This window comes from Mirounga angustirostris, unplaced genomic scaffold (genome assembly GCF_029215605.1).
Source record: "Mirounga angustirostris isolate CCGP_5_RB_7025 unplaced genomic scaffold, mMirAng1.0.hap1 SCAF_13, whole genome shotgun sequence".
Lineage (NCBI taxonomy): Eukaryota > Metazoa > Chordata > Mammalia > Carnivora > Phocidae > Mirounga > Mirounga angustirostris.
In genome coordinates this window covers 80735736-80761911 of record NW_026991721.1, presented here as the reverse complement: position 1 = coordinate 80761911, position 26176 = coordinate 80735736, and the positions used below count along the sequence as shown (strand labels likewise).

Here is a 26176-nt window from a genome sequence, read left to right as displayed (position 1 = left end):
AACAAATGGTTATAGAGTATATAAGCCTTGTGATTAGACTCTAAATAGCTTAAAATATGAATTCTGTGTTTTGTATGGTATTAATATTTGTGTTTTTAGTATTTGTGGATTTTAATTTTTATAGTTTCCTGGTCAAATTTCATTTGAAAATTATGACCCGACTCAAATAATCTAAGGCACAAATTATGTATCCTTCTGTGGTCCTGCGTGGTTAGAGCAGGTTCTTCTGGGTGACTTCATCTGAGCCTAAAGCAATAGAATAGGTAACAGAAAAGGAAAGGATTTATGTCCAGGTCATTCTTAAAATGAGAAATAATGGTGGCAGCAGCCTCTGATAAGGGTCAGGGGAAACCTGGGAGACTGGATCCATTATGGGAGTGAAGCCATGCCAGCCAGGCAGGGAGATGTCTCCTGCACCTGGAGTCCCATCTTCCCTGTGGCCATTACTTCTTTCACAATATCTATTCATTCTCTACCTTCCTTTTTCCCTCATTCCCTGCAGGTCCTTTAAATTTTATTCTTTCCCTCCTTGCCCTATAGTACAGCCAGGCCCAGATTTGGTATCAGGACATCCTTCTCTGGACTTTGCCTCATACATTTCATGACTGTACTGCTTTGAATATGTTGTATTTTTGTGGATTCATAGTCGGCTTGTAATATTCTAGGAGACAGAGTTAATCATTCCCCTAGAACTTGCCTTTTCTTTGCTTTCCCAAGGACCGTTTTATCCCTTTCCTTATGATGATCTAATGGTGCTCTCCTCTTTCTTTGGCAGGTGTTTTTGGATGAGGAGTTTTTAGGGGTCCTGGACCATTCCACTCATCAGCTGACTATTCCCAGGAAAATGGTATGTAATCTAGTGTTGATGGACTAATACTTAAGCGCCCAGGCTTAATTGTAAGCGTGGCCTTGCCCTGTGATAGCTTATTTTCTCCTCCACTGTCCTTTGGAATGTTCCTTGCATAAGAGCCCAGCATGGATGCAGGAGAGCTGTATGTATTTCTAAAGTATAGGTGTATATGCTTTGGGTGAGCAGAACTTCAACATGTTGGATATTTGCTGCTCAAAAAACTCTAGGTTTGTCACCTGCCTCAATAATCTCTTGTGAAATGTTTGAGTGACTGTTTTCTGAAAGGCCCAGTATGGGGGTGGGGGTGAGGGTGGGTGAGTAGGAAGAGCAGGAGCCCAAGGGTTTACTTGGCCCATAGCTGGACATCTGCAGGCTTCTGAAGCCTGCTGTATGTCAGTCACCCTGCTTACAACATTATCTGAGTTTCAGAGGAGACTTAAGAGGTATACAGAAAAGTTCCCTGAGTGGTATTGACTCTGGCTCATCTGTCTTGGACAGGTCTACAAGGATAACCCAACACTGAGGATCCTGGTGGAGAATCAAGGCCGCCTTGCCTATGGGCAGGATATCAATAAGGAGAGAAAAGGTAGGCCTCCTTCCTTCCAAGGGTGAAGAAGTTTGAGACCTTGAGGCACCAAATTCCTGTCGCTCTTATCCTAGGCTGAGGACAGTCATGGCCAGGTGTATGGTTTGGTGGACAGCAGGATCTTTTGGCCAACGAAATAGCCATGTGTAGAAACTATGAGGAAGTCTTGCTTTGATGGGAAAGGATGATGGTGCCTTCCCTCAAGTGTATTCTCTAATGACCAAGCCAGAGCACTGCCTTTCCTCTTCCAGGATGTTTTTGAAGAAAGCTATAGAAAAAGATGGTTAGTATCCCTCCCTGGGAACTTTTATTTTCCCTTCTCTGGAGCTTAGTGCCTGTGTCCTCACCTCCCCCTGGGCTCCTGGGCACAGAGTCACACACACCTTCCTTCCCCTGCTCCAAGTGCTTTGACCTACCTTGAGAGTTAAAGGTAGCCTGAACTGCTATTCTGGCCAGACCTGGCAGGATGTGCTGTGACTTTTCCACTGTTAATGTGGGACATACAGGCACAGTCTAAGAAGTGTACATGTATAACAGAAGGAAGAATTTTTGTAAGATTTTGCAGAAACCTTCCATCTGATATGGACAGGAAAACATCCTCCTTTAGGGGGAGTCCTGGCCACAGCCTGTTTACATCTCTGTGTTCACATCCCTGCTTGCCTTCTTCATGTTCCTTTTATTCCCTCTTTTACAGGTCTAATTGGGGATATCTATCTGAACAATTTTCCTTTAAGAAAATTTAAAATCTATAGCCTGGATATGAAAACTCAGTTTCTACAAAGGTGGGTGCCAGACCATTGACTCAAGGTGACTGATCAAAGATGGTTCTGATTTAGAGATGGAAAGAAGCTCAGAGACCATCCAGACTAACCTCCTTAGTTTTCAGATGAGAGGTGAGATCCACAGTATTGGAGGAAATGACCCCAAGTTTCATAGGTGTCTGGGGCAGAGTGGTGACCCTCACCTCATTCACCCAACTCCTGGTCTGCTGATTTTTTGTTTGTTTTTTTCTGCATTATGCCCCTTAGAGGCATGTGCTTGTGCTATAAGACGAATGTCAGGCTTGGGCAAAAAGGAGACCTACCTCAAAATTCACAACTGACACACAAAGAAGGGCATGACCTTTCCATTGGTGTTTGATTCCCTCTTAGGGACCTTCCTAACATCTGGAAACCAGCCTCATTCAAACATCGGGGCCCTGCCTTCTTCCTTGGTATCCTGAGAATGGGTAATTACCCCAGAGATACCTTCATAAAAATGGAGGTTAGTGATATTTCTCCCCTGCTTATCCTGCCAGCCCCCATCCCAAAAGGATATTTAGGAAAAATCTCCTTGGTACATGGGCCCTGTCCTGTGAAAGGAAGTGTAAGCTCCCTGGGACATCAGCCACTCCACAGCTATCTGGAGGCTGTCCCTTCCCTGGTGTTAACAAGGGTGAGGGGTGGAAGCTTAACAAATGCAACAAAGACATAAGTAGTATGTCCTAGTGGGGACAGATGTAGAATCTAGTGCATGAAGAATTTAGTGAGTGTGATCCACTTGTCCCCAGACGTAATCCAAGACATTGAGACCCTCAACCCCTTTAAGACACACATCCAGTCTGTAGTGGGGATGTTGAGATTTTAATGTACATGTACGGCCATCCCAAAATTCTACAACTCAAACTATGCTTTGGGCCCAGCGTGTTTTGGTGAATGCCTGATGGTCAATGGAAAGACCCTTCCCTGACTTGGCACAGATGAGTTAGAAATCAGTACCTTCCTTCTTGAGGCCTGGGTGTTGAATCAACCCTGGGCCAGGGGCAATAACATAGACCTGTCCAGGTAACCTTCCATTTAAGGCCATGTGTGGTAATCCATTCCATCTAGGTGTGACTATGACTATGATCAGGTGCGTTTATGGGGTGTGTGTCTTCACCCTAGTGTCATTACATCTAGAACTCAGGTCTTGAATCCTTCATTCCAATCTTTTTCAGGGCTGGACAAAAGGTGTAATATTCATCAATGGACGAAATCTGGGACGCTACTGGAATATAGGTCCCCAGGAGACCCTCTACCTTCCAGGACCCTGGCTTCATTCTGGATCAAATGAGGTAAGCTCCCCTCTACACCTCCCTCATCCCAGTCCACTTCCTTTGGCCTTTGCCTTGCAAAGAGTCAGAACTTGAATCTCATGGCCACCCAACCTCCTTCTTTACAGATCATTGTGTTTGAGGAATTTAAACCTGGCCTGGAGATCCACTTCACAAACATATCTCATCTAGGTATGGTATTCTGGAGGGTAAATTTGCAGCCTCTCAGTCTTTCTAGCTGAGCTACTATCTCCCAGGAACCTGAGCACTTCCTCACTGCCTTTACACGACAGCCAGGTTTTCTCTTATACCTGGCACAGCTCTACTCATCACCTCCCATTTCCAAGTGCAAGCTGACTAGCTCACTCCTCTAACAGCCTTAACCCAACTCCCTGGGCCTCCCTTCCTTCCAGATGTTTCCACTGTGCTCTCTGGATCCCTCCTGTGTTGTAAACCAAGGTCCCAACATTTTGCACCTCTTGCCTTTTCTGAAATATGCTTTGTACTGCTCTCTCTTGTGCTGCCATGTTTCATCATTCCAAGGCACTTTTCCTAGTACCGTTTCTCAGGTTGCCAAAGGGAGGGACTGCATGGCCCAGTTACCACAGGTGAGAAGGTTGCAGAGTCTGTGCCTGCCCATAGTGGATGACTGGTGTCTGTGTGCCCAGCCTCCCTGATCCTTATGTTGGTAGCAGGATCCAGATGTTCTTTTGGAGAATCACCCTTGTCCCCTTCATTAGAGTCTTTGTGGGACTGATAATCACGCTGCCCTTTCTTCCCACCTGCAACTGTCCTTCTCTGCCAGGGGTGGGCATATGGTGTACAGTAGACCAATCAGACTTTCTTTTCCAGGATATTGAATCTTGAGTATTATGACATAACAGAGGAAATTGATTGAGATGAGTCACTTCAACAGTGGGGCTGTGAGTAACCTACTCATCCTGACATGTTGCTGGAACTACCCTGGCTTCTCCACTTACCCAATCCCTGCTTTGAGTCTACCATCCTCTTCCTAATTTGCTAGTACATTCCTCTTTTGGCATAGGTTAGCTAACCTTTTTCTGATGCTCATAACAAAATAGACCTACTTAGTGCATACCCCTTGTCATATTGCTACAATAAAGGCTGTTTGACCACCAAATAAAATGCTGAAAAAATGAGATGCTCAGAATACTTGACCCCACAAATGTAAATTTGAAGCAAAAGTGATCTTTCGAAGAAATCAAATAAAATGTAAACATTAATGCAGTTCATATACACTTTGTGTTTTCAATGTATTAAAAAAAAATGTATTTTCCTTTTACCCTTTAGTGCTTGTTCCATACTATACCACTAGCTTTTCCATAGTCAGGGGAAAGCCCTGCTTCTTTGAAACTCATGACACCAAGTGCCTGGTCTGGTGCCTCCTTATCACCTTATTATGCTTTATCCACATTCTGGCTACCACCTTTGGTACCTGATATGCAGCTCTTCTTGAGTCCATGTTGTACTCCCTGTCCTCTGGGCACTGCAAACCTTCTGAGCCATAATGAAAACACAGGGAGCCATTTAAATGTCAGAGATGCATCAACTGCCTGGACAGGCAGAGGGGAGATCTGTGGAATTTCACTTTCTAAAGCTGCTGCAAATTTCAGCATGGTATAAACTGGCCCTGGGGTTAGCTGACAGGCTTCTTGGAAACTTGGGAGAGTGGGTCACCATGAAGGTGAGTTGACACTGCATCAGGAGCTGTTGAGACTTGTAAGCCAAGACCAGAAGGAATCACAGCCAGACTTCAGGCCAGTTGTACAAGAGGCTGCATTCCCCCCGGAATCAAGATCCTGAGTCCACTCTTTGCATCTGCAAATGCCGGGGGACCAGCAGCACCCATGTGGACCAGGACTTCCACAGCCCAAGGAGGTCAGAGAGCATGATCTCCCTTCTTGGTGCTTCCGTCACTTTCCACTCCACCGCCATGTCTCTCAGTCCAAACCTGCCAAGGAGGAAAGAGCAAGCTGGCAGCAGGGTTTCTTTCTCTATCTCTTGTTTCCCCACCCACCATTACCCAGAGCTGGAAAGGATCAGTGGTCCTGTGTCATAGCCTCTGACTTCCATAGAGCATAAGCCTTAGTGTGGGCATCACCTGGAGGGCTTGTTAAAACACTGATTGCTGGGCTCCATTCCCAGAATTTCTAGTTCAGTAGATCTGGGGTGGGGCCCAAGGATTTGCATTTCTACCAAGTTCCCAGGTGATGCTAATATTGCTGGTCTGAGGACCATACTTTGAGCACCTTTATCCTAGAGCAGGATCTCAACCTGTCTCAACACTATTACTCTTTTGAGCCAGAAAAGTCTGTGTGGCAGGGGCTGCCTGAGTATTGTAGGATGTTGAACAGCATCCCTGGTCTCTATGCACTAGATGCTGGTAGCACAACCCCCTTAGTTATGACAACCAAAATGTGTGCAGATACTACCCAATCTCCTCTGGGGGCAAAACCCCTCCAGGTGAGAAACACCACCACAGAGCATACCAGGTTCTCCTAGTCAGAAGTGATGCTTTCCCTGCCTTACAGCAAAGCACTAGGAGTTGGGAGCCTTGGGGATCAATCTTTTATAAATAAAAGGCAAAGATGACAGAATTTGGGAAATCTTCTTTCAAGACAACAGTCTATGACTCTTTTTCTTCTGCATGATCCTCCTTCTGAATAACAGAAACAGCTTATTCTTTCTTTTTTGTACTACTCTTGAAAGGAATTCTAATATCCTCACAGATAAATGGATTCCTAGGGTAAACTGGGGTTAAAGTCCTATATGGGGTAGACTGAAAAGAAAAATCACATTACATTTTTACAAATATTACTCCCTTTACATCTATAAACAAACAAGCACAATATGGTGTGATGTTATAAAAGGTACAGCTCATTACTGGTGTCTGGTCTTCATGATTCCTTAGGATCCCGGGTAATGTAGACAACACTCAGGCCAGTCAAATATTCTTACCTAATCCATCTTATCCTACTGGAAGAAGCTTTAAAGGCGATTTAATGTTATTTTTTCCCCAGATAACCAGACGTTAGTTCCTTGGGTGAAATACCAGGTTAATTAATAGCCTAAATGCAATTTCTCTGTCCAAATGAGTTGCAGTGTGAATATTTGTCCTTCTTTAATTGTTGTGTCTTTAGGGTCAAGCAGTGTTAGGCAAAGAGATACTCAAGCAAAATTCAGTGACACTGAATATTTTCACGTAGATTCTGCCAAAAAAGCTCAAACAGGAGGACTACATGCCTGTTCTGTTCTTCCAGGGGCAGGTTGAAGAGGTTGAGGACTGACAGAGAAGTCTGTCCTCTCCTGTATTATACAGATGTCTTTGTATAGTAGGCAATATTTCAGTCCATAAGCTTCCTACACTTCTAACCTTAGGAACACAAATCTATCTGGGAAGGGAGTGGAGAACCTGAAACTGTTCTGTAATCTGCTAAACACTTGGCTGGTTTCTAGAAGTCCTTTCTCCCTCACACCCTAAGCAACCTAAATTTATACAGAAAATACAAGTTCTGCTCAGTTTTTGACAAATCCACGGAAGGAGAGGAAGTTAATCAACATGGGGGCCTGGGAGGTCATGTTTGTTACCCTCTGTAAACTTGCTGTCTCTCAGGTGATAACTTGCTCTCCATTACTGTGCCAGTGTAACACCACCGAGGGCACAGACATCTGCATCCAGGTCCAGCCCCTCCCTGCCACCTGAAGTCCAGCTGATAACTGACTTCCCATCCCCGACTTACTAACATTTGGATGAGCAAAGGTCTCACTAGTTTTGACTGACCAGGAGAAATCCTGAGTGGCAGCCTCCAAATTCTGAAGATACTATAAAACCAACCCAATAGAGAAACTTGTATTCTGGAGACAGGAGTGGTAGATCCATTTGTCACCTAACCATCAGAGAACCATCCTCTGAGGTCACTTTAGTAGCTGTTGCCCCTAGACTAGGTGACAGACCCTCCATGACTGTGCAGCACAGACCAGAAGGGAGGCTCCTCAGGGAGACAGGACAGGCAGTGGTCCCTGCAGGAGCTGGGGTGCCTCTCTGCTTGATTACACCACTTGCAGTAAGAGTCCTTTCAGTAAAAACAAGACATTTCCTCTTGATATTTTGTTTACTGAAACCCATGAAAGGGAAGAGTGAACGCACATCTTCTGGAAAGAAGAGATTTTGTCAAATAACAGATCCAGGATCCAAATAGAGTTAAGAAAGGGGCCTAATACTCTTGACCTGGATAAGATAGTGGTTCTTCACTCTTGGTGTGTCTCAGCTCATCTGGAGAACTAATAAAAAATATAGCGGTCCAGGCTTACTGAAGTAGCATGAAGCCTACACCTCATATTCTTACCAAGTTCCCCAGGTGATGCTGATAAACACCAAAACTTGAGAACATTGCTCTAAGGCACTAGGGCACTAGTTCTAAACTTGGCTACACATTGAAATCATCTGGGAAAGTTTATAAAAATAATATTTAGGTCCCACCTCCAAAGAATTTGATTTGATAGGTATGGAGTATAGTGTAGATACTGAGTTTTTAAAAAAATATTTAATTATTAATTCACTAAAAATAAATTCAATAAACTCATTTTTTATTAAAAATTTTTTTAAAGTATACTTTAAAAATTCAGTGAGAAATACATCATTGTTTTACATTTTAGCAAATGTCTTTAGGCTAAATAGATGATATCTGGATTCTCATATCTGCTTCTAGATTCAATCCATTGTGTTATGTTGTTTTGGTTGAAGCATATGAAGAAAATACAGCTTAACACAGATCTGTAACTGGAAAAAGAGAAGTATTTTAATAGTCTTCACAGGAGATTATTTTGGATATTCTTCTTTGGTATTACACCAAAATTTTACAAGAAGTTTCTTAAAGATTAGTAGAAATGTGGAATCTAAAATCATATAGATAAACTTTTTGAACTCAGTTACTTTAAAATCCATTGGTCTGACTTGGCATGGATCTTTCACTCAAGCATGATCTGGTAATGTCATGCATTGGTTCACAGAGTTATTCCAATCTTCAAAATATTGACATATTTCATTATCCAATAGAAAAAAATCCAGTAATTATTTTTAAATTTAAATTCAATTAGCCAACACATAGTACATCATTAGTTTCAGATGTAGTGTTCAGTAATTCATCAGTTGCATATAACATCCAGTGCTCATCACATCATGTGCCTTCCTTAATGCCCATCACCCAATTACCCCATCCCCCCACCCACCTCCCCTCCAGCAACCCTCAGTTTGTTTCCTATAGTTAAGAGTCTCTCTTGGTTTGTCTACCTCTCTGATTTCTTCCCATTCAGTTTTCCCTCCCTTCCCCTATGATCCTCTGCACTGTTTCTTATATTCCACATTCATATGTGGTCCCTGCAGGAGCTGGGGTGCCTCTCTGCTTGATTACACCACTCGCAGTAAGAGTCCTTTCAGTAAAAGCAAGACATTTCCTCTTGATATTTTGCTTACTGAAACCCATGAAAAGGAAGAGTGAACCCACATCTTCTGGAAAGAAGAGATTTTGTCAAATAACAGATCCAAGTGATAATTGAAAAAAATCCACAGTCATTAATATCACCACCAATATCATAGGAAAAGTCTTTCAAGATTTGAGGAGCTGTCAAGCTACCGGTGGTGGATACAAGTTTTCCAAAATACTAATTTTTAATTGAAAGCTTGAGTTTTTTTTTTCATTAGCAACAAGTAATGCCAGTTGTTATCCTTCAGGCAACAGGCTCACTTCATTCTTTTTTTCTCTTTCTCTTTTTAAATAACAGTTTTATGGAACAAACATAAAACATAACATATAAAATCAATCTTTTTAAAGTGTAAAATTTAGTGGCTTTTAGTATATTCAGAGTTGTTCAGCCATCACTACCATCTAACTCTAGAATGTTTTCATAGCCCCCCTACCCATTAGCACCAACTCCCCATTTCCTCCCTCTCCCAGCCCCTGTCAACCACTATTCTACTGTCTTATCTCCAAGGATTTGCCTATTCTGGACATTTCATGTAAATAGACTCCTATAATATTCAGTCTTTATGACTGGCTTCTTTCACTTACCATAGTGTTTTCAAGGTTCATCCATGTCATACCATGTGCCAGAATTTCATTCATGAGATACCTGGGTGGTGCAGTGGGTTAAGCATCTGACTCTTGATTTGAGCTCAGGTCATGATCTCAGAGTCCTGGGATTGAGCCCTGCATCAGGCTCTGTGCTCAGCATGGAGTCTGCTTGAGATTCTCTCTCCCTCTGTTCCTCCCCCTGCACTCACTCTTGAGCATGCTCTCTCTCTCAAATAAATGAATAAATCTTTTTTTAAAAAAAGAATTTCATTCATTATTTTGGTTGAAGAATATTCCATTGTATGGATAGACCACATTTTGTTTATCCTTTCATCAGTTGGTGGATATTTGAATTGTTTCCACTCTTGAGCTATTATGAATAATGCTCCTCTGAACATTCATGTGCAAGTTTTTGTGTGGACATGTATTTTCAGTTCTCCTGGGTATTGTTTCAGGAGTGGCATTGTTGGGTCATATGGTAACTCTGTGTTTAACATCTTGAGGAACTGCCAAACTCTTTTCCAAGGTGGCTGTGCCATTTTACAATCCCACCAGGAATATATGAGGGTCCCAATATCTTAATGTCCTCACTAACATCATCAGCTGTCATTTTGGTTTTAGTCATCCTTGTGATTGTGAAGTAGTAATTCAATGTGGTTTTGATTTGCACTTCTCTAATGATGATATGATGATAATGAATGATAGTGTGGAGCATTTTTCGTGGTTATTGGCCATTTGTTTATGTGCTTTGGAGGAATGTCTAATCAAATCTTTTGACATACCCTTAATCATTTTTAAAATTTGGTTTATTTTTAATTGCTGAGTTATGAGTTTGTATATTTTAGATATAAGTCCCTTATCAGATATATGATTTACAAATAGTTCCTCTCACTCGGGGGGTTTCTTTTCATTTTCTTTTTCTTTCTTCTTCTTTTTAAAAAGATTTATTTATTTATTTTGGAGAGAGAGAGTGTGCGTACATGTGCACCTGGGGAGGGAGATGGGAGGAAGAAGGAAAGAATCCCAAGCAGACTCAGTGCATAGTGTGAGCTCAACACAGGGCTTGATCTCATGACCCATAAGATCATAACCTGAGCCAAAACCAAGAGTCAGATGTTCAACCGACCAAGCCACCCAGGTGCCCCTTCATTATCTTGATAGTATCATCTGAAGCACCATACGTTTTAATTTTAATGAAGCCCAACATATCTATATTTTTTTCTTTTGTTGTTCATGCTTGATGTCATTTATATCTAAGAAACTATTGCCTAACTCAAGGTTATAAAGAATTTAATTCTATGTTTTCTAAGAGCTTTGTAGTTTGAACTCTTAAATTTAGGTCTATGATACATTTTGAGTTAATTTTGGGGGTCCAACTTTATTCTTTTGCACAAGGATATCCATGTGTCTCCTCAACATTTGTTGAAATGACTGTTTTTCCCCCAACAAACTGTCTTGGAACCTTTGCCAAAAATTAATTGACCATAAATGTATGAGTTTATTTCTGGACTATCAGTTCTGTTCCATTCACTTTTATATCTATCTTTAGGCCATTACTACACTGTCCTGATCACTGTAAATTTGTATTAAGTTTTAAAATGAGGAAACATGAGTCTCCAAATCTTGTTATTTTTCCAAAATTGTTTTGGATATTCTGGTGGACACAGAGATTTTTAAATGCTTTCCAGATGATTCCATTTTGCAGCTAGGTTTGAGAATCATTGTTTCTAGTGGACACAAATTGTCTAGATATCCTTGCCACCTTCCTAACACTCATCACTTGTAAGTTTGTCAGTTGTCTTTTAAATGTTTTATCTGCAAATTCTGATGGTTTCTGTCTACTTTTTAACATCTTAATCTTATTTTCCTTTTTTTTTTTTTTTTGTATTACTGGATTGGCTATAATGACAGCAAAATTGTTTTCTATTCAATAGTCTTTCCCTTTTCTTCCTTGCTAACAGACCATGAATTTGTTGGAAGGCAATATACCCCAGGACAACAGATTTAACTCTCATCAGATTAACAATCAATATTATCTACAAATCTTCTACCAAGTATCTTGTGGAAAAATAGCCACATTAAATTCTGGAGAAACACAGGAGCTCCACTATTACCATCATTCAACATTATGTTGGCAGTCCTAGCCAACAAGACAACAACAACAAAAATAATATGTAAAAAAAAGTGTTGAAATATAAAAGGCAGAATTGTAATTGATCATCTTTATACAAAGCTCAGGAGAGCCCATTGACAACCTATTAGAAATTAATAAGTTACTAGATTCAAGGCTGAAATATAAGACCTACTCAAGAGCCTACACACCAGCAAGCAGCAATTATAACATGTCATAGGAAAAAGATATTGTTCATGATAGCAACAGAAATCATAAACTTTCTGGAAATAAGCCAACATAATGTGCAATACCATTATGGAGAAAAATATAAACTTCATTTGAAATACAAAGAAGAAGACCTTAATAAATAGAAAGACATACCATGTTTATGGATTGGAAGACTTAATATTGTTAAAGTTTAATTAATATGTACACTTTAATGTAATTCCAACCAAAATCCCAAGAATTCATAGCATTTATCAGAGTAATTCTAAAATTCATGTGGTCCAATAAGAAAGCAAGTTTCATTCTGACACTTATTAAAATATATAGCAGTAATTGCAAACATTTATACAGTGTTCATTAAATGCTAGGTACTGTTCTAAGAGCTTTATATTTACTATATTCACTAATAGGATCAGTCCTCATAAATGGACCTATGTTGTAAGCATGTTAATTACTAACAGAACTCATGTCAAGAAGCCCTGAATGAGGCCCAGAGCAAGAGAAGGCTGGCAGACAAATGCAGGGCACCTGGCAGGTTAACAATCTGCATCTGAAAAACAGCTCTTGACTCAGTGCAACCCTGGGACACCAAGGGATCACCACATTAAACTCTTATTGTAAAATGCTACATTTGAAACTTTTCTCCTAAAATAAATATGTGGGAAACAGGGTCCCATTATTTTCTCCCCAGTAGGGGAGGGAAAAACAAATCCCAGGCAAATGCTCTCCTCTGCCCCACTCCCCACTCTGTCCTTTCTGTCTGCTGCCTGCCTTTCTGTCACTGGTCCACTGTCTCCTTCCACACCAGGTCAGCTAACTTGGCCATTACATCTTTGCATATTTTTGGGATTGGGCTGGGAGACTTGCTAGTATAGATCCTATCAGGAAACAGGAGTCAGGAACTGCAGTATTTTTCTCTATTTTAATAATTTTTAAAAATAAGATGCACAAAAAGAAGAATTTTTTATTTCAAAGCTTAATGCATATGCAAAAGACATTGGAATTAATGATTCTGCTTAAAAGTGTGAAAAACAAAATATTAGGAGAGAGAAGAACTCGGGGTTGTTGCAATTCTAAAATAAGTAATTAAATGTATTTAGCTCTTTGTAAACATGTAATCAAGGTTTCCTATTGCTGCCCAACACATAACATGAGAGACTTCAAGGAGAGGGAAGGAACAGAACACCTCACAGACATGCTGATGGTGGCAAAATTTATGCTAGATTTTTAATTTTTACTATGCTAAGGAGAAATTTTGTTTACAAAGAATCCTAGAGAGATAGCAAATACTGAAAAACCCAAAACCCCACAAACACAGAGGGCTGTCACTTGGCATATGCTTCCATTTGGATTGAAATTTCTGGTGTTCCATTACTTTAAAAAGCTTTGTAAGGCATCAAGGAACCCCTGACATAATTTAAAAGGCAGAAAGTGAAGGAAAAGACAACCTTCTTTTAGTGGCTCAGATTTTGGGTGAGCATTGTTTATTTTATTTTATTTTATTTTATTATTTTATTTTATTTTTTATTATGTTAGTCACCATACAATACATCATTAGTTTTTGATGTGATGATCCACGATTCATTGTTTTCATATAACACCCCGTGCTCCATGCAGTACATGCCCTCCTTAATACCAATCACCGGGCTAACCAATCCCCCGACCCCCCTCCCCTCTAAAACCCTCAGTTTGTTTCTCAGAGTCCATAGTCTCTCATTGTTCATCTCTCCCTCCGATTCCCCCCTTCATTTTTCCCTTCCTTCTCCTGATGTCCTCCATGCTAATCCTTATGTTCCACAAATAAGTGAAACCATATGATAATTGACTTTCTCTGCTTGACTTATTTCACTTAGCACAATCTCCTCCAGTCCCATCCATGTTCATGTAAAAGTTGGGTATTCATGCTTTCTGATGGCTGAGTAATATTCCATTGTATATATGGACCACATCTTCTTTATCCACTCATCTGTTGAAGGGCATCTCGGCTCTTTCCACAGTTTGGCTATTGCGGACATTGCTGCTATGAACACTGAGGTGCATATGGCCCTTCTTTTCACTACATCTGTGTCTTTGGGGTAAATCCCCAGTAGTGCAATTGCTGGGTCATAGGGTAGCTCTATTTTTAATTTTCTGAGGCACCTCCACAGTGTTTTCCAAAGTGGCTGTACCAACTTGCATTCCCACCAACAGTGTAAGAGGGTTCCGCTTTCTCCGCAACCTCTCCAACATTTATTGTTTCTTTCCCGTCCACTTTTGCCATTCTAACTGGTGTAAGGTGGTATTTCAGTGTGGTTTTGATTTGAATTTCCCTGATGGCTAATGGTGATGAACATTTTTTCATGTGTCTGTTAGCCATTTGTATGTCTTCTTCAGAGAAGTGTCTGTTCATTTCTTCTGCCCATTTTGGACTTGATTATTTGTTTTTTGGGTGTTGAGTTTGAGAAGTTCTTTATAGATCTTGGATACCAGCCCTTTATCTGTAGTTTCATTTGCAAATATCTTCTCTCATTCTTTGGGTTGCCTCTTTGTTTTATTGACTGTTTCCTTTGCTGTGCAGAAGCTTTTTATCTTGATGAAGTCCCAAAAGTTCATTTTTGCTTTTGTTTCACTAGCTTTTGGAGATGTATCTCGAAAGAAGTTGCTGTGGCCGATGTCAAAGAGGTTATTGCCTATGTTCTCCTCCAGGATTTTAATGGATTCCTGTCACACATTGAGATCTTTTGTCCATTTTGAGTTTATCTTTGTGTATGGTGTTAGAGAATGTCCGAGTTTCATTCTTCTGCAAGAATTGGCTGTCCAATTTTCCCAGCACCATTTATTGAAGAGACTGTCTTTTTCCATTGCATATTTTTTCCTGCTTTGTCAAAGATTATTTGACCATAGAGTTGAGGGTCCAAATCTGGGCTCTCTATTCTGTTCCACTGGTCTATATGTCTGTTTTTGTGCCAGTATCATGCTGTCTTGGTGATCACTGCTTCGTAATATAGCTTGAAATTGGGCAATGTGATGTCCCCAGCTTTGTTTTCTTTTTCAACATTTCCTTGGGGATTCAGGGTCTTTTCTGATTCCATAGAAATTTTAGGATTGTTTGTTCCAGCACTTTGAAAAATGTCATTGGAATTTTGATCGGGATGGCATTGAAGGTATAGATTGCTCTGCATAGCATAGACATTTTAACAATGTTTATTCTTCCGATCCATGAGCATGGAATGTTTTTCCCTCTTTTTGTGTCTTCTTCAATTTCTTTCATGAGTGTTCTGTAGTTCCTAGACTATAGATCCTCTACCGCTTTGGTTAGGTTTATTCCAAGGTATCATGGTTTTTGGTGCTATTGTAAATGGAATCATTTCTCTAATTTCTCTTTCTACAGTTGCATTGTTAGTGTATAAAAAAGCAATTAATTTCTGTGCATTAATTTTGTATCCTGCCACATTACTGAATTGCTGTATGAGTTCTAGTAATTTGGGAGTGGAGTCTTTTGGGTTTTCCACATAAAGTATCATGTCATCTGCGAAAAGAGAGAGTTTGACTTCTTTGCCAATTTGAATACATTTCTTTCTTTTTTTTTTTTAAAGATTTTATTTATTTAATTGACAGAGAGAGAGAGAGACAATGAGAGAGGGAACACAAGCAGGGGGAGTGGGAGAGGGAGAAGCAGGCTCCCCACTAAGCAGGGAGCCTGATGCGGGGCTCGATCCCAGGATCCTGGGATCATGACCTGAGCCAAAGGCAGACGCTTAACGACTGAGCCACCCAGGTGCCCCTGAATACATTTATTTCTTTTTGTTGTATGATTGCTGTTGCTAGGACTTCTAGTACTATGTTGAACAATAGTGGCGAGAGTGGGCATCCTTGACGTGTTCCTGATCTTAAGGGAAAGGCTCTCAGCTTTTCCCCATTGAGGATGATATTCACTGGGGGTTTTTCATAGATGGATTTTATGAACTTGAGGAATGTTCCCTCTATCCCTCTACTCTGAAGAGTTTTAATAAGGAAAGGGTGCTGTATTTTGTCAAATGCTTTTCTGCATCAATTGAGAGGACCATATGGTTCTTCTCTCTCCTCTTATTAATGTGTTCTATCACATTGATTGATTTGTGAATGTTGAACCACCCTTGCATCCTGGGGATAAATCTCCCACTTGGTCGTGGTGGATGATCCTTTTAATGTATTGTTGGATCCTATTAGCTAGGATTTTGTTGAGGATTTTGGAATCCATATTCATCAGGGATATCAGTCTGAAATTCTCCTTATTGATGGGATCTTTGCCTGGTTTGGGGATTAAGGTAATGCTATCCTCATAGAATGAGTCTGGAAGTTTTCCTTCTGTTTCTATTTTTTGAAACAGCTTCAGGAAAAGAGGTATTATTTCTTCTTTGAATGTTTGCTAGAATTCCCCAGAGAATCCATTAGGCCCTGGACTCTTGCTTTTTGGGAGGTTTTTGATCAATGCTTCAATCTCATTACTGGTTACTGGCTTATTCAGGTTGTCAATTTCTTCCTATTTCAGTCTCGGCAGCTTATAGGTTTCCAGGAAGGCATCCATTTCATCCAGATTGCTCAGTTTATTGGCATATAGTTGTTGATAATAATTTCTAACAATGGTTTCTATTTCCTTGGTGTTAGTCGTGATCTCTCCCCTTTCATTCATAATTTTATTAATTTGGGTCCTTTCTCTTTTTCTTTGGATAAGTCTGGCCAGTGGTTTATCGATCTTATTAATTCTTTCAAAGAACCAAATTCTAGTTTTGTTGATCTGATCTACTGTGTTTCTGGTTTCTAATTCATTGATCTCTGCTCTAATCTTAATTATTTCTCTTCTAATGTGTGGCTTAGGCATTGTTTGTTCTTTTTCTCTAGTTCTTTAAGGTGTAAAGTTAGTTGGTGAATTTGGGATTTTTCTATTTTTTTTTGAGTGAGGCTTGGATGGCTATGTATTTCCCCCTTAGGACTGCCTTTGCAGTATCCCATAGGTTTTGGACCGATGTGTTTTTGTTCTCATTGATTTCCATGAATTGTTTAAGTTCTTCTTTGATTTCCTGGTTGACCCAAACATTCTTGAGCAGAGTGGTCTTTAGCTTCCAAGTGTTTGAATTTCTGTCAAATTTTTTCTTGTGACTGAGTTCCAGTTTTAAAGCATTATGGTCTGAGAATATGCAGGTAATAAGCTCAATCTTTTGATATGTGTTGAGACCTGATTTGTGACCCAGTATGTGGTCTATTCTGGAGAAAGTTCCATGTGCGCTCGAGAAGAATGAGTATTCTGTTGTTTTAGGGTGGAATGTTCTGTATATATCTATGAGGTCCATCTGGTCCAGTCATTCAAAGCTCTTGTTTCTTTGTTGATTTTCTGCTTATATGATCAGTCTATTGCTGAGAGTGGAGTGTTGAGGTCTCCTACAATTAATGTATTGTTATCAATATGACTCTTTATTTTGGTTAACAGTTGGCTTATGTAGATGGCTGCTCCCATGTTGGGGGCATAGATATTTATAATTGTTAGGTCTTCTTGTTGGACAGACCCTTTAAGAATGATATAGTGTCCTTCTGTGTCTCTAACTACAGACTTTAGTTTAAAATCTAATTTGTCTGATATAAGAATTGCTACCCCAGCTTTCTTTTGAGGTCCGTTGCCATGGAAGATGGATCTCCATCCCTTCACTTTCAGTCTGGATGTATCTTTAGGTTCAAAATGAGTCCCTTGTAGACAGCATATGGATGGGTCCTGTCTTTTTATCCAATCTGCAACCCTGTGCCGTTTAATGGGAGCATTTAAGCCATTCATGTTGAGAGTGATTATTGAAAGATATGAATTTATTGTCATCAAGTTGCCTGTGAAGACCTTGTTTTGGGGGGAGGGGGGATTGGTTAGCCCGGTGATGGGTATTAAGGAGGGCATGTACTGCATGGAGCACTGGGTGTTATACGAAAACAATGGATTGTGGATCACCACATCAAAAACCAATGATGTATTGTATGGTGACTAACATAACATAATAAAATAAAAAAAAAAAAGACCTTGTTTTTATAGATTGTCCCTGTAAATTTCTGCTGTATATCACTCTTGGGGTCTTTCTCCTTTTATAGAACCCCCCTTAATATCTCTTGCAGGGCCAGCTTAGTGGTCACATATTCTTTCAGTTTCTGCTGGTCTTGGAAGCTCTGCATCTCTCCATCCATTCTAAATGACAGCCTTGCCGGATAAAGTATTCTTGGCTGCATGTTCTTCTTGTTTAGTACCCTGAGTATGTCTTGCCAGTCCTTTCTTGCTTGCCAGGTCTCTGTGGATAGGTCTGACATTATTCTGATGTTCCTCCCTCTGTACATAAGGAATCTCTTCCCTCTAACTGCCCTTAACATGGTTTCCTTGGTTCTAAGATTTGCGAGTTTTACTATTACATGCCAGGGTGGCCTGTTTTCCTTGATCTTGGGAGGGGTCCTCTCTGCCTCTAGGACACAAATGTTTGTTTCATTCCCCAGATTAGGGAAGTTCTCAGCTACAATTTGCTCAAATACATCTTCTAGTCCTCTCTCTCTCTCCACCCTCTCCAGGATTCCAATAATTCTGACATTGGAATGCTTCATGATGTCACTTATTTCTCTGATTCTATTTTCATGGATTCTGAGATGTTTTTCCCTGGCCTCCTCTTTTCCCTTTTTATCTGTTAAATGGTCTTCCAGGTCACTATTTCTTTCTTCTGCCTCACTTACCCTAGCTGTTAGATTATCTAGATTAGATTGGATCTCATTGATAGCATTTTTAAGTTCTGCCAGTTCAGCTTTCATGTCTGCCCTCAGAGACTCTATGTTGCCATTAATTGATTTCTCCATTCTAGCTATTGTCTTCACAATTGCTAGCCTGAATTTCATCTCTGACATCTTGGTTATATCTGAATCCATTTGTATATCTGTGGCATAAGTCATAATCTCTGAGTATTTCTTATTTTGGGGGTTCCTCCTCCTAGTTATTCTGTTGATGGGTGTTTGAGGGAATGTATAGAGCCCAAATTATTGACCAGAACTCAAGCAAGATGCACCTGTTTTCGAGGGGCCTTAGGGTTGCTGGCCTCTTGTTTTCCCAGCCTGTCTTCTAGGGGAGGGGCCTGCTCCGCTGTTACTCAGGCAACCCTGTTTGGGAAGAGTTGCCCTCCCCCCTGTGGCAGGGGATGGGCTCAGTGGAGACTGTTTTTGGGGGGTTTTTATTCTCTGGCTGCTTTCTGCGTGTCTTCTGAGAGTCGGAGCAGAAGAGACTGTTTCCAACCCTCTGCTTCAGAGCAGAGAGATCACAGTCTGTTCTTCAGTGAGCTCTCTAGGCCACACTATCTCCATTTCTGTCTGTGCTGCTATAAACTGCAGCATCCTGAGTTGTGCGCCCCTCCTCAGGGCTCCCAGTCCTCGCCTCCAGGTTGGGCATATCTCTGCCCTTTGTGCTTCTAAAACCACCAGCCACCCCCAGTTCGCACTCATGGCCCCGCTGCTGTGGTTTCTGTTGGGGGGGGTGCCCTAAAGTCTTTTCCCTGCCGCTACTGGTCTGCGAGTCTGTGCCATGTCCCCAGTGTGGAGACTACCGCTCACCAGCGGTGTAGGTTCCCCATGGCCAGGCTCCCTCCCACTGCTGTTTATCCTCCGATATCAGGGCTCCCTGCTTCATACCTCAAAACCAACCGCCTGCGATATTCTGTTTGTAGAGGTTCAGATTTATCTTCTTATCTCAGGCTGATTTTGTGGGTGTTCAGAGTGGTCTGGTAGATATCCAGCTCAATCCTGGGGACCAGTTGGAATAGGGTCCCCTACTCCTCTGCCATCTTTTCCCCCTAGAGCATTGTTATTTTAGTCTTAAAATGGAAATGCATCCATTTTGCTTTAAGAACTCTGATCACAGAGGCATTCAAGCCTGTCATAGGAGCTTATAAATCTAGAACAAATGCTACCTAATTATTAAAGAACTAGAATCAGGATCATGTGAAACTGGTCTGAGCAGACTCAAGCAGACTTGTTTCCCCACATGCCCTGCAACCCCCTCCAGTGCACTCTGAGCCTTAAAGCTGCATCATCCTGACGTAATGACTGGCATCCATTGGGTGACATTTCTCAGAACAGATAATCAGAGAGAAAAGAAAAGGAAGGTGCACTGTAGATGAGTACACCTATAGGCCAGTAAGATAAATGAATGAAGTGTCTTTCAGACCTGCCCATTTAGGGCAGTAGTCATTGAGGGAGTGGGGGAAGAAAAGTAGGCTTTCTATTTCTGGTCCTTAAGAAAGCATTCTTCATTATAGCATTCCACAAATATTACACGGCACCCAAGCACAGCTGATTGAGAAAGGATGGATATTGAATGAGGACAAAATCCAAGACCCAACTTCCTGAGTGACCATTTTAAGAAAAATCTTTGGGCTGTAGCCTGAAGAGACATTCTACAACCAATTAAAGGTAAACAGCTGGTCCTTTAGCCACTAACTACAGAGGAAAAAGCCTAACATTTAATTGGCCTTTTTGAAAACATCTAGACAATACATCTCACATTAGGGAATTTCACTCATGCAACTACTGAAATGCAACCAAATTTCACTTGGACTCCCTACAGCCAAGAACCTTGTAAGTAATCTAGGAGAGAATAATTCATCCCTGTCCCGGATCTCCTATCTTCTCTGACTCCACAGAATTACAAGTATTTGTGGCCATTTCAGAGCCAATTGGAACCTCTGAAATAAGGCTCCACTGGCATTATCAGTCTCTGTGCTTTTAGGCTTGAGAACTTCTTCCTTTTTCTGAGAAGCTATGGAAGATAGGTTGCCTCATAGAATAGTCATGACTCTCTGACCTAGCATTTTCATCTTGAAATTGGTCCTCTCATGGGGCGCCTGGGTGGCTCAGTCGTTAAGCATCTGCCTTTGGCTCAGGTCATGGTCCCAGTTTCTGGGTATTGAGCCCCGAGTCAGGCTCCCTACTCAGTGGGGAGTCTGCTTCTCTCTCTGTCTCTGCCCTGCCCCCCGCTCGTGCTCTTTCTTTCTCTCAAATAAATAAATAATATCTTTTTTTAAAAAGATATTATTTATTTATTTGACAGAGAGAGAGATAGCGAGAGCAGGAGCACAAGCAGGGGGTGTGGGAGGGGGAGAAGCAGGCTTCCTAAAGAGGAGGGAGCCCGATGTGGGGCTCAATCCCAGGACCCTGGGATCATGACCTGAGCCGAAGGCAGATGCTTAATGACTGAGCCACCCAGGTGCCCCAAATAAATAAAAATCTTAAAAAAAAAAAAAAGAAAATGATCCACTCATCACTAAATTTCTGTTTTTGAAAATTTGAATTCAATTAGCCATCATATAGCCATTGTTAGTTTCAATAATTTATCAGTTTTGTATAACACGCAGTGCTCATCACATCACGTGCCCTCTTTAATGCCCATCACCCAGTTGTCCCATCCCCCCACCCACCTCCCCTTCAGCAACCCTCGGTTTGTTTCCCAGAGTCAAGAGTCTTTCATGGTTTGTCTCCCTCTCTGATATCTACCCATTCCGTTTTCCCTTCCTTCCCCTATGATCCTCTACACTATTGCTTATATTCCACACATGAATGAAACCATATGATAATTATCTTTCTCTGATTGACTTATTTCACTTCGTATAATACCCTCCAGTTCCATCCATGTCAATGTGAATGGTTAAGTATTCATCCTTTCTGATGGCTGAGTAATTTTCCATTGTATATATAAACCACATCTTCTTTATCCACTCATTTGTTGAAGGACATCTCAGCTCCTTCCACAGTTTGGCTAATGTGGACATTGCTGCTATGAACATTGGGGTGCAGGTGCCCCTTCATTTGACTACATCTGTATCTTTGGGGTAAATACCCAATAGTGCAATTGCTGGGTCATAGGGTAGCTCTATTTTTAACTTCTTGAGGAACCTCCAAACTGTTTTCCAGAGTGGCTGTATCAGCTTGCATTCCCACCAATAGTGTAAGACGGTTCTCCTTTCCCTACATCCTTGCCAACATCTGTTGTTTCCTGTCTTGTTAATTTTAGCCATTCTGACCAGTGTGAGCTGGTATCTCATTGTGGTTTTGATTTGTATTTCCCTGTTGCCAAGTGATATTGAGCATTTTTTCATGTGTCTGTTGGTCATTTGTATGTCTTCTTTGGAGAAGTGTCTGTTCATGTCTTCTGCCCATTTTTCTTGACTGGATTATTTGTTTTCTGGGTGTTGAGTTTGATAAGTTCTTTATAGATCTTGGATACTAGCCCTTTATCTGATATGTCATTTGCAAATATCTTCTTCCATTCCATAGGTTACCTTTTAGTTTTGTTGACTATTTCCTTTGCTGTGTGGACGTTTTTTATTATGATGAAGTCCCAAGAGTTCATTTTTGCTTTTGTTTCCTTTGCCTTTGGAGACGTGTCTAGCAAGAAGAGCTGCAGCAGAGGTCAAAGAAGTTGCTGCCTATGTTCTCTTCTAGTATTTTGATGGATTCCTGTCTCACATTTCGGACTTTCGTCCATTTTGAGTTTATCTTTGTGTATGGCATAAGAAAATGGTACAGTTTTATTCTTCGGCATGTAGCTGTCCAATTTTCACAGCACCATTTATTGAAGAGACTGTCTTTTTTTCCACCGGATATTTTTTCATGCTTTGTCAAAGATTAGCTGACCATAGAGTTGAAGGGTCATTTCTGAGTTTTCTATTCTGCTTCATTGAGCTACGTCTATGTTTTTGTGCCAGTACCATGTTGTCTTGATGATCACACCTTTATAATATAGCTTGAAGTCAGGCATTGTGATGCCCCTCACTTTGGTTTTCTTTTTCAACATTCCTCTGACTATTCAGTCTTTTCTGGTTCCAGCTCTGTGAAAAATGTCCATGGTATTTGATAGGGATTGCATTGAATGTGTAGATTGCTCTGGGTTGCATAAACATTTTAACAATATTTATTCTTCCAATCCATGAGCATGGGATATTTTTCCATCTCTTTGTGTCTTCTTCAATCTCTTTCATGAGTGTTCTATAGTTTTCTGAGTACAAATCTTTCACCTCTTTGGTTAGGCTTATTCCTAGGTATCTTATGGTTTTGGGTGCAATTGTAAATGGGATCGATTCCTTAATTTCTCTTTCTTCAGTCACGTTGTAGTGTATAGATATGTAACTGATTTCTGTGCATTGATTTTGTATCCTGCCACTTTACTGAATTCCTGTATGAGTTCTAGCAGTTTTGGGGTGGAGTCTTTTGGGTTTTCCACATAAAGTATCATGTCATCTGCGAAGAGTGAGAGTTTGACTTCTTTGCCAATTTGAATGTATTTTATTTCTTTTTGTTGTCTGATTGCTGAGGATAGGACTTCTAGTACTATGTTGAACAACAGTAGTGAGAGTGGGCATCCCTGTTGTTTTCCTGACTTTAGGGGAAAAGCTTTCAGTTTTCCTCATTGAGAATGATATTCGCTATGGGCTTTTCATAGATGGCTTTTATGATATTGAGGTATGTTCCCTTTATCCCTACACTTTGAAGAGTTTTAATCAAGGAAGGATCCTGTATTTTGTCAAATGCTTTTTCTGCATCAATTGAGAGATCATATGGTTCTTGTCTTTTCTTTTACTAATGTGATCTATCACGTTGATTGATTTGTGAATGTTAAACCACGCTTGCAGCCCAGGAATAAATCTCACTTGGTTGTGGTGAATAATCCTTTTAATGTATTGTTGGATCCTATTGGCTAGTATCTTGGTGAGTATTTTGGTATCCATGTTCATCAGAGATATTGGTCTGTAATTCTCCTCTTTGATGGAGTCTTTGGTTTTGGGATCGAGGTAATGCTGGCCTCACAGAATGAGTTTGGAAAATTTTCTTCCCTTTCTATTTTTTGAAACAGTGTCAGTAAAATAGGTATTAATTCTTCTTTAAATGTTTCATAGAATGCCCCTGGGAAGCCATCTGACCCTGGACTCTTGCTTTTTGAAAGGTTTTTGATTACTGCTTCAATTTCCTTGCTGGTTATTGATCTGTTCAGATTTTCTATTCTTCCTGTTTCAGTTTTGGTAGTTTATACTTCTCCAGGAATGCATCCATTTCTTTCAGATTGCCTAATTTCTTGGTATATAGTTGCTCATAATATGTTCTTAAAATTGTATTTCCTTGGTGTTGGTCATGATCTCTCCTCTTTCATTCATGATTTTATTAATTTGGGACCTTTCTCTTTTTGATAAGTCTGGCTAGAGGTTTATTGATCTTATTAATTCTTTCAAAGAGCCAGCTTCTAGTTTCATTGATTCGTTCTACTGTTCTGGTTTCTATTTCATTGATTTCTGCTCTAATCTTTATTATTTCTCTTTTCATGCTTGGTTTAAGCTTTATTTGCTGTTCTTTCCCCAGCTTTTTTAGGTGTAAGGTTAGATTGTGCATTTGGGATTTTTCTAATTTTTTGAGAGGCTTGTATTGCAATGTACTTAATTCTTAGAACCGCCTTTGCTGTATCCCAAAGGTTATGAACCAATGTGTTTTCATTTTCATTAGTTCCATGAATTTTTAAAATTCTTCTTTAATTTCCTGGTTGACCCATTTAGTAGGATGATTTTTAACCTCCAAGTGTTTGAGTTCCTTCCAAATTTCCTCTTGTGATTGAGTTCAAGTTTCAAAGCACCATGATCTGAAAATATGCAGGGAATAATCCCAATTTTTTGATATCTGTTGATACCTGATTTGTGACCCAGTATATGATCTATTCTGGAGAAAGTTCCATGTGCACTCAAGAAAAATGAGTATTCTACTGTTTTAGGATGGAATGTTCTGTATATATCTGTGAATTCCATCTGGTCCAGTGTGTCATTCAAAGCCTTTGTTGATCTTCTGCTTAGATGATTTGTCCATTGCTGTGAGTGGGGTGTTAACGTTTCCTACTATTAATGTATTCCTATCAATGTGTTTCTTTAGTTTGGTTATTCATTGGTTTATATAATTGGCTGCTCCCATGTTGGGGGCATATATATTTATAATTGTTAGATCTTCTTGTTCGATAGACCCTTTAAGTATGATACAGTGTCCCTCTTCATCTCTTATTACAGTCTTTGTTTTAAAACCTAATTTGTCTGATATTAGGATTGCTACACCAGCTTTCTTTTTAGGTCCATTAGCATGGTAAATTGTTCTCCACCCCTAACTTTCTGTCTGAAGGTGTCTTTGGGTCTAAAATTAGTCTCTTGTAGACAGCATTTGGATGGGTCTTGGTTTTTTATCCAATCTGATACCTTGTGTCTTTTTATTGGAGCATTTAGCCCATTTACATTCAGAGTAACTATTGAAAGATATGAATTTGGTGCCATTGTATTGCTTGTTAAGTCCATGTTTCTGTAGATTGTTTCTGTTTCTTTCTTGTCTATGTTACTCTTGGGCTCTCTCTTCACTTTCAGGATCTGCCTTAATATTTCTTGCAGAGCTGGCTTGATGGTCATATATTTCAGTTTCTCTCTGTCCTGGAAGCTCTTATCTCTTGTTCCATTCTGAATGACAGCCTTGCTGGATAAAGTATTCTTGGATGCATATTCTTCTCATTTAGTACCCTGAATATATAATGCCAGTTCTTTCTGGCCTGACAAGTTTCTGTGGATAGGTCTGATGTTAGCTTCTTGTCTTGAGCTGCTGTTAGGATTATCTTTTTCTCTGAAATTGGCAAGCTTCAGTATTATATGTCAGGGTTGTTGATCTATTTTTATTGATTTTAGGAGGGGTCCTCTCTAACTCTTGGACATGAATGATTGTTTCCTTCCCCAGACTAGGGAAGTTCTCAGGTGTGATTTGCTCAAATATTCTTTCTGGCCCTCTCTCTATCTCTTCATCCTCAGACACCCCAATAATTCTGACATTGGTATGTTTCATGGCATCATTGATTCCTTGAAGCCTCTCTTCATGGGTTATTAGCTGTTTTTCTCTCTTTTCCTCAACTTCCTTTCCATCAACCTGTCTTCTAGATCACTTACTTTCTCTTCTATCTCATTCACCCTAGCTGTTAGAGCATCCAATTTAGACTGCATCTCAGTTATAGCGTTTTTAATTTTGGCCTGAGTAGATCTCATTTTTGCACTAAGAGATTCTCTAGTGTCTTTTATGCTTTTTTGAAGCCCAGCTATTAACTTTATAATTGTTATCCTGAATTCCATCTCTGACATGTTACTTATAACCATATTGATTAGATCTGTGGCAGAGAACATTACCTCTGGTTCTTTCTTTTGTTGTGAATTCTTCCTTG

At 40.3% G+C, this 26176-nt stretch overlaps 1 protein-coding gene across 1 annotated transcript in view; it reads left to right on the top strand.

Moving 5' to 3' along the window:
* Positions 1-4746, top strand: part of LOC123857638 (beta-galactosidase-1-like protein 2) — a 78386-nt gene extending 73640 nt beyond the window's left edge. Inside the window, exons 14-20 of the mRNA XM_064575861.1 lie at positions 776-847; positions 1349-1436; positions 2131-2218; positions 2588-2699; positions 3412-3528; positions 3636-3699; positions 4360-4746. Of these exons, the coding sequence (XP_064431931.1) occupies positions 776-847; positions 1349-1436; positions 2131-2218; positions 2588-2699; positions 3412-3528; positions 3636-3699; positions 4360-4367 (549 nt within the window). The 3' untranslated portion in view covers positions 4368-4746. The remainder of the gene's footprint in view (positions 1-775; positions 848-1348; positions 1437-2130; positions 2219-2587; positions 2700-3411; positions 3529-3635; positions 3700-4359) is intronic.
* Positions 4747-26176: the final 21430 nt, after the last annotated feature.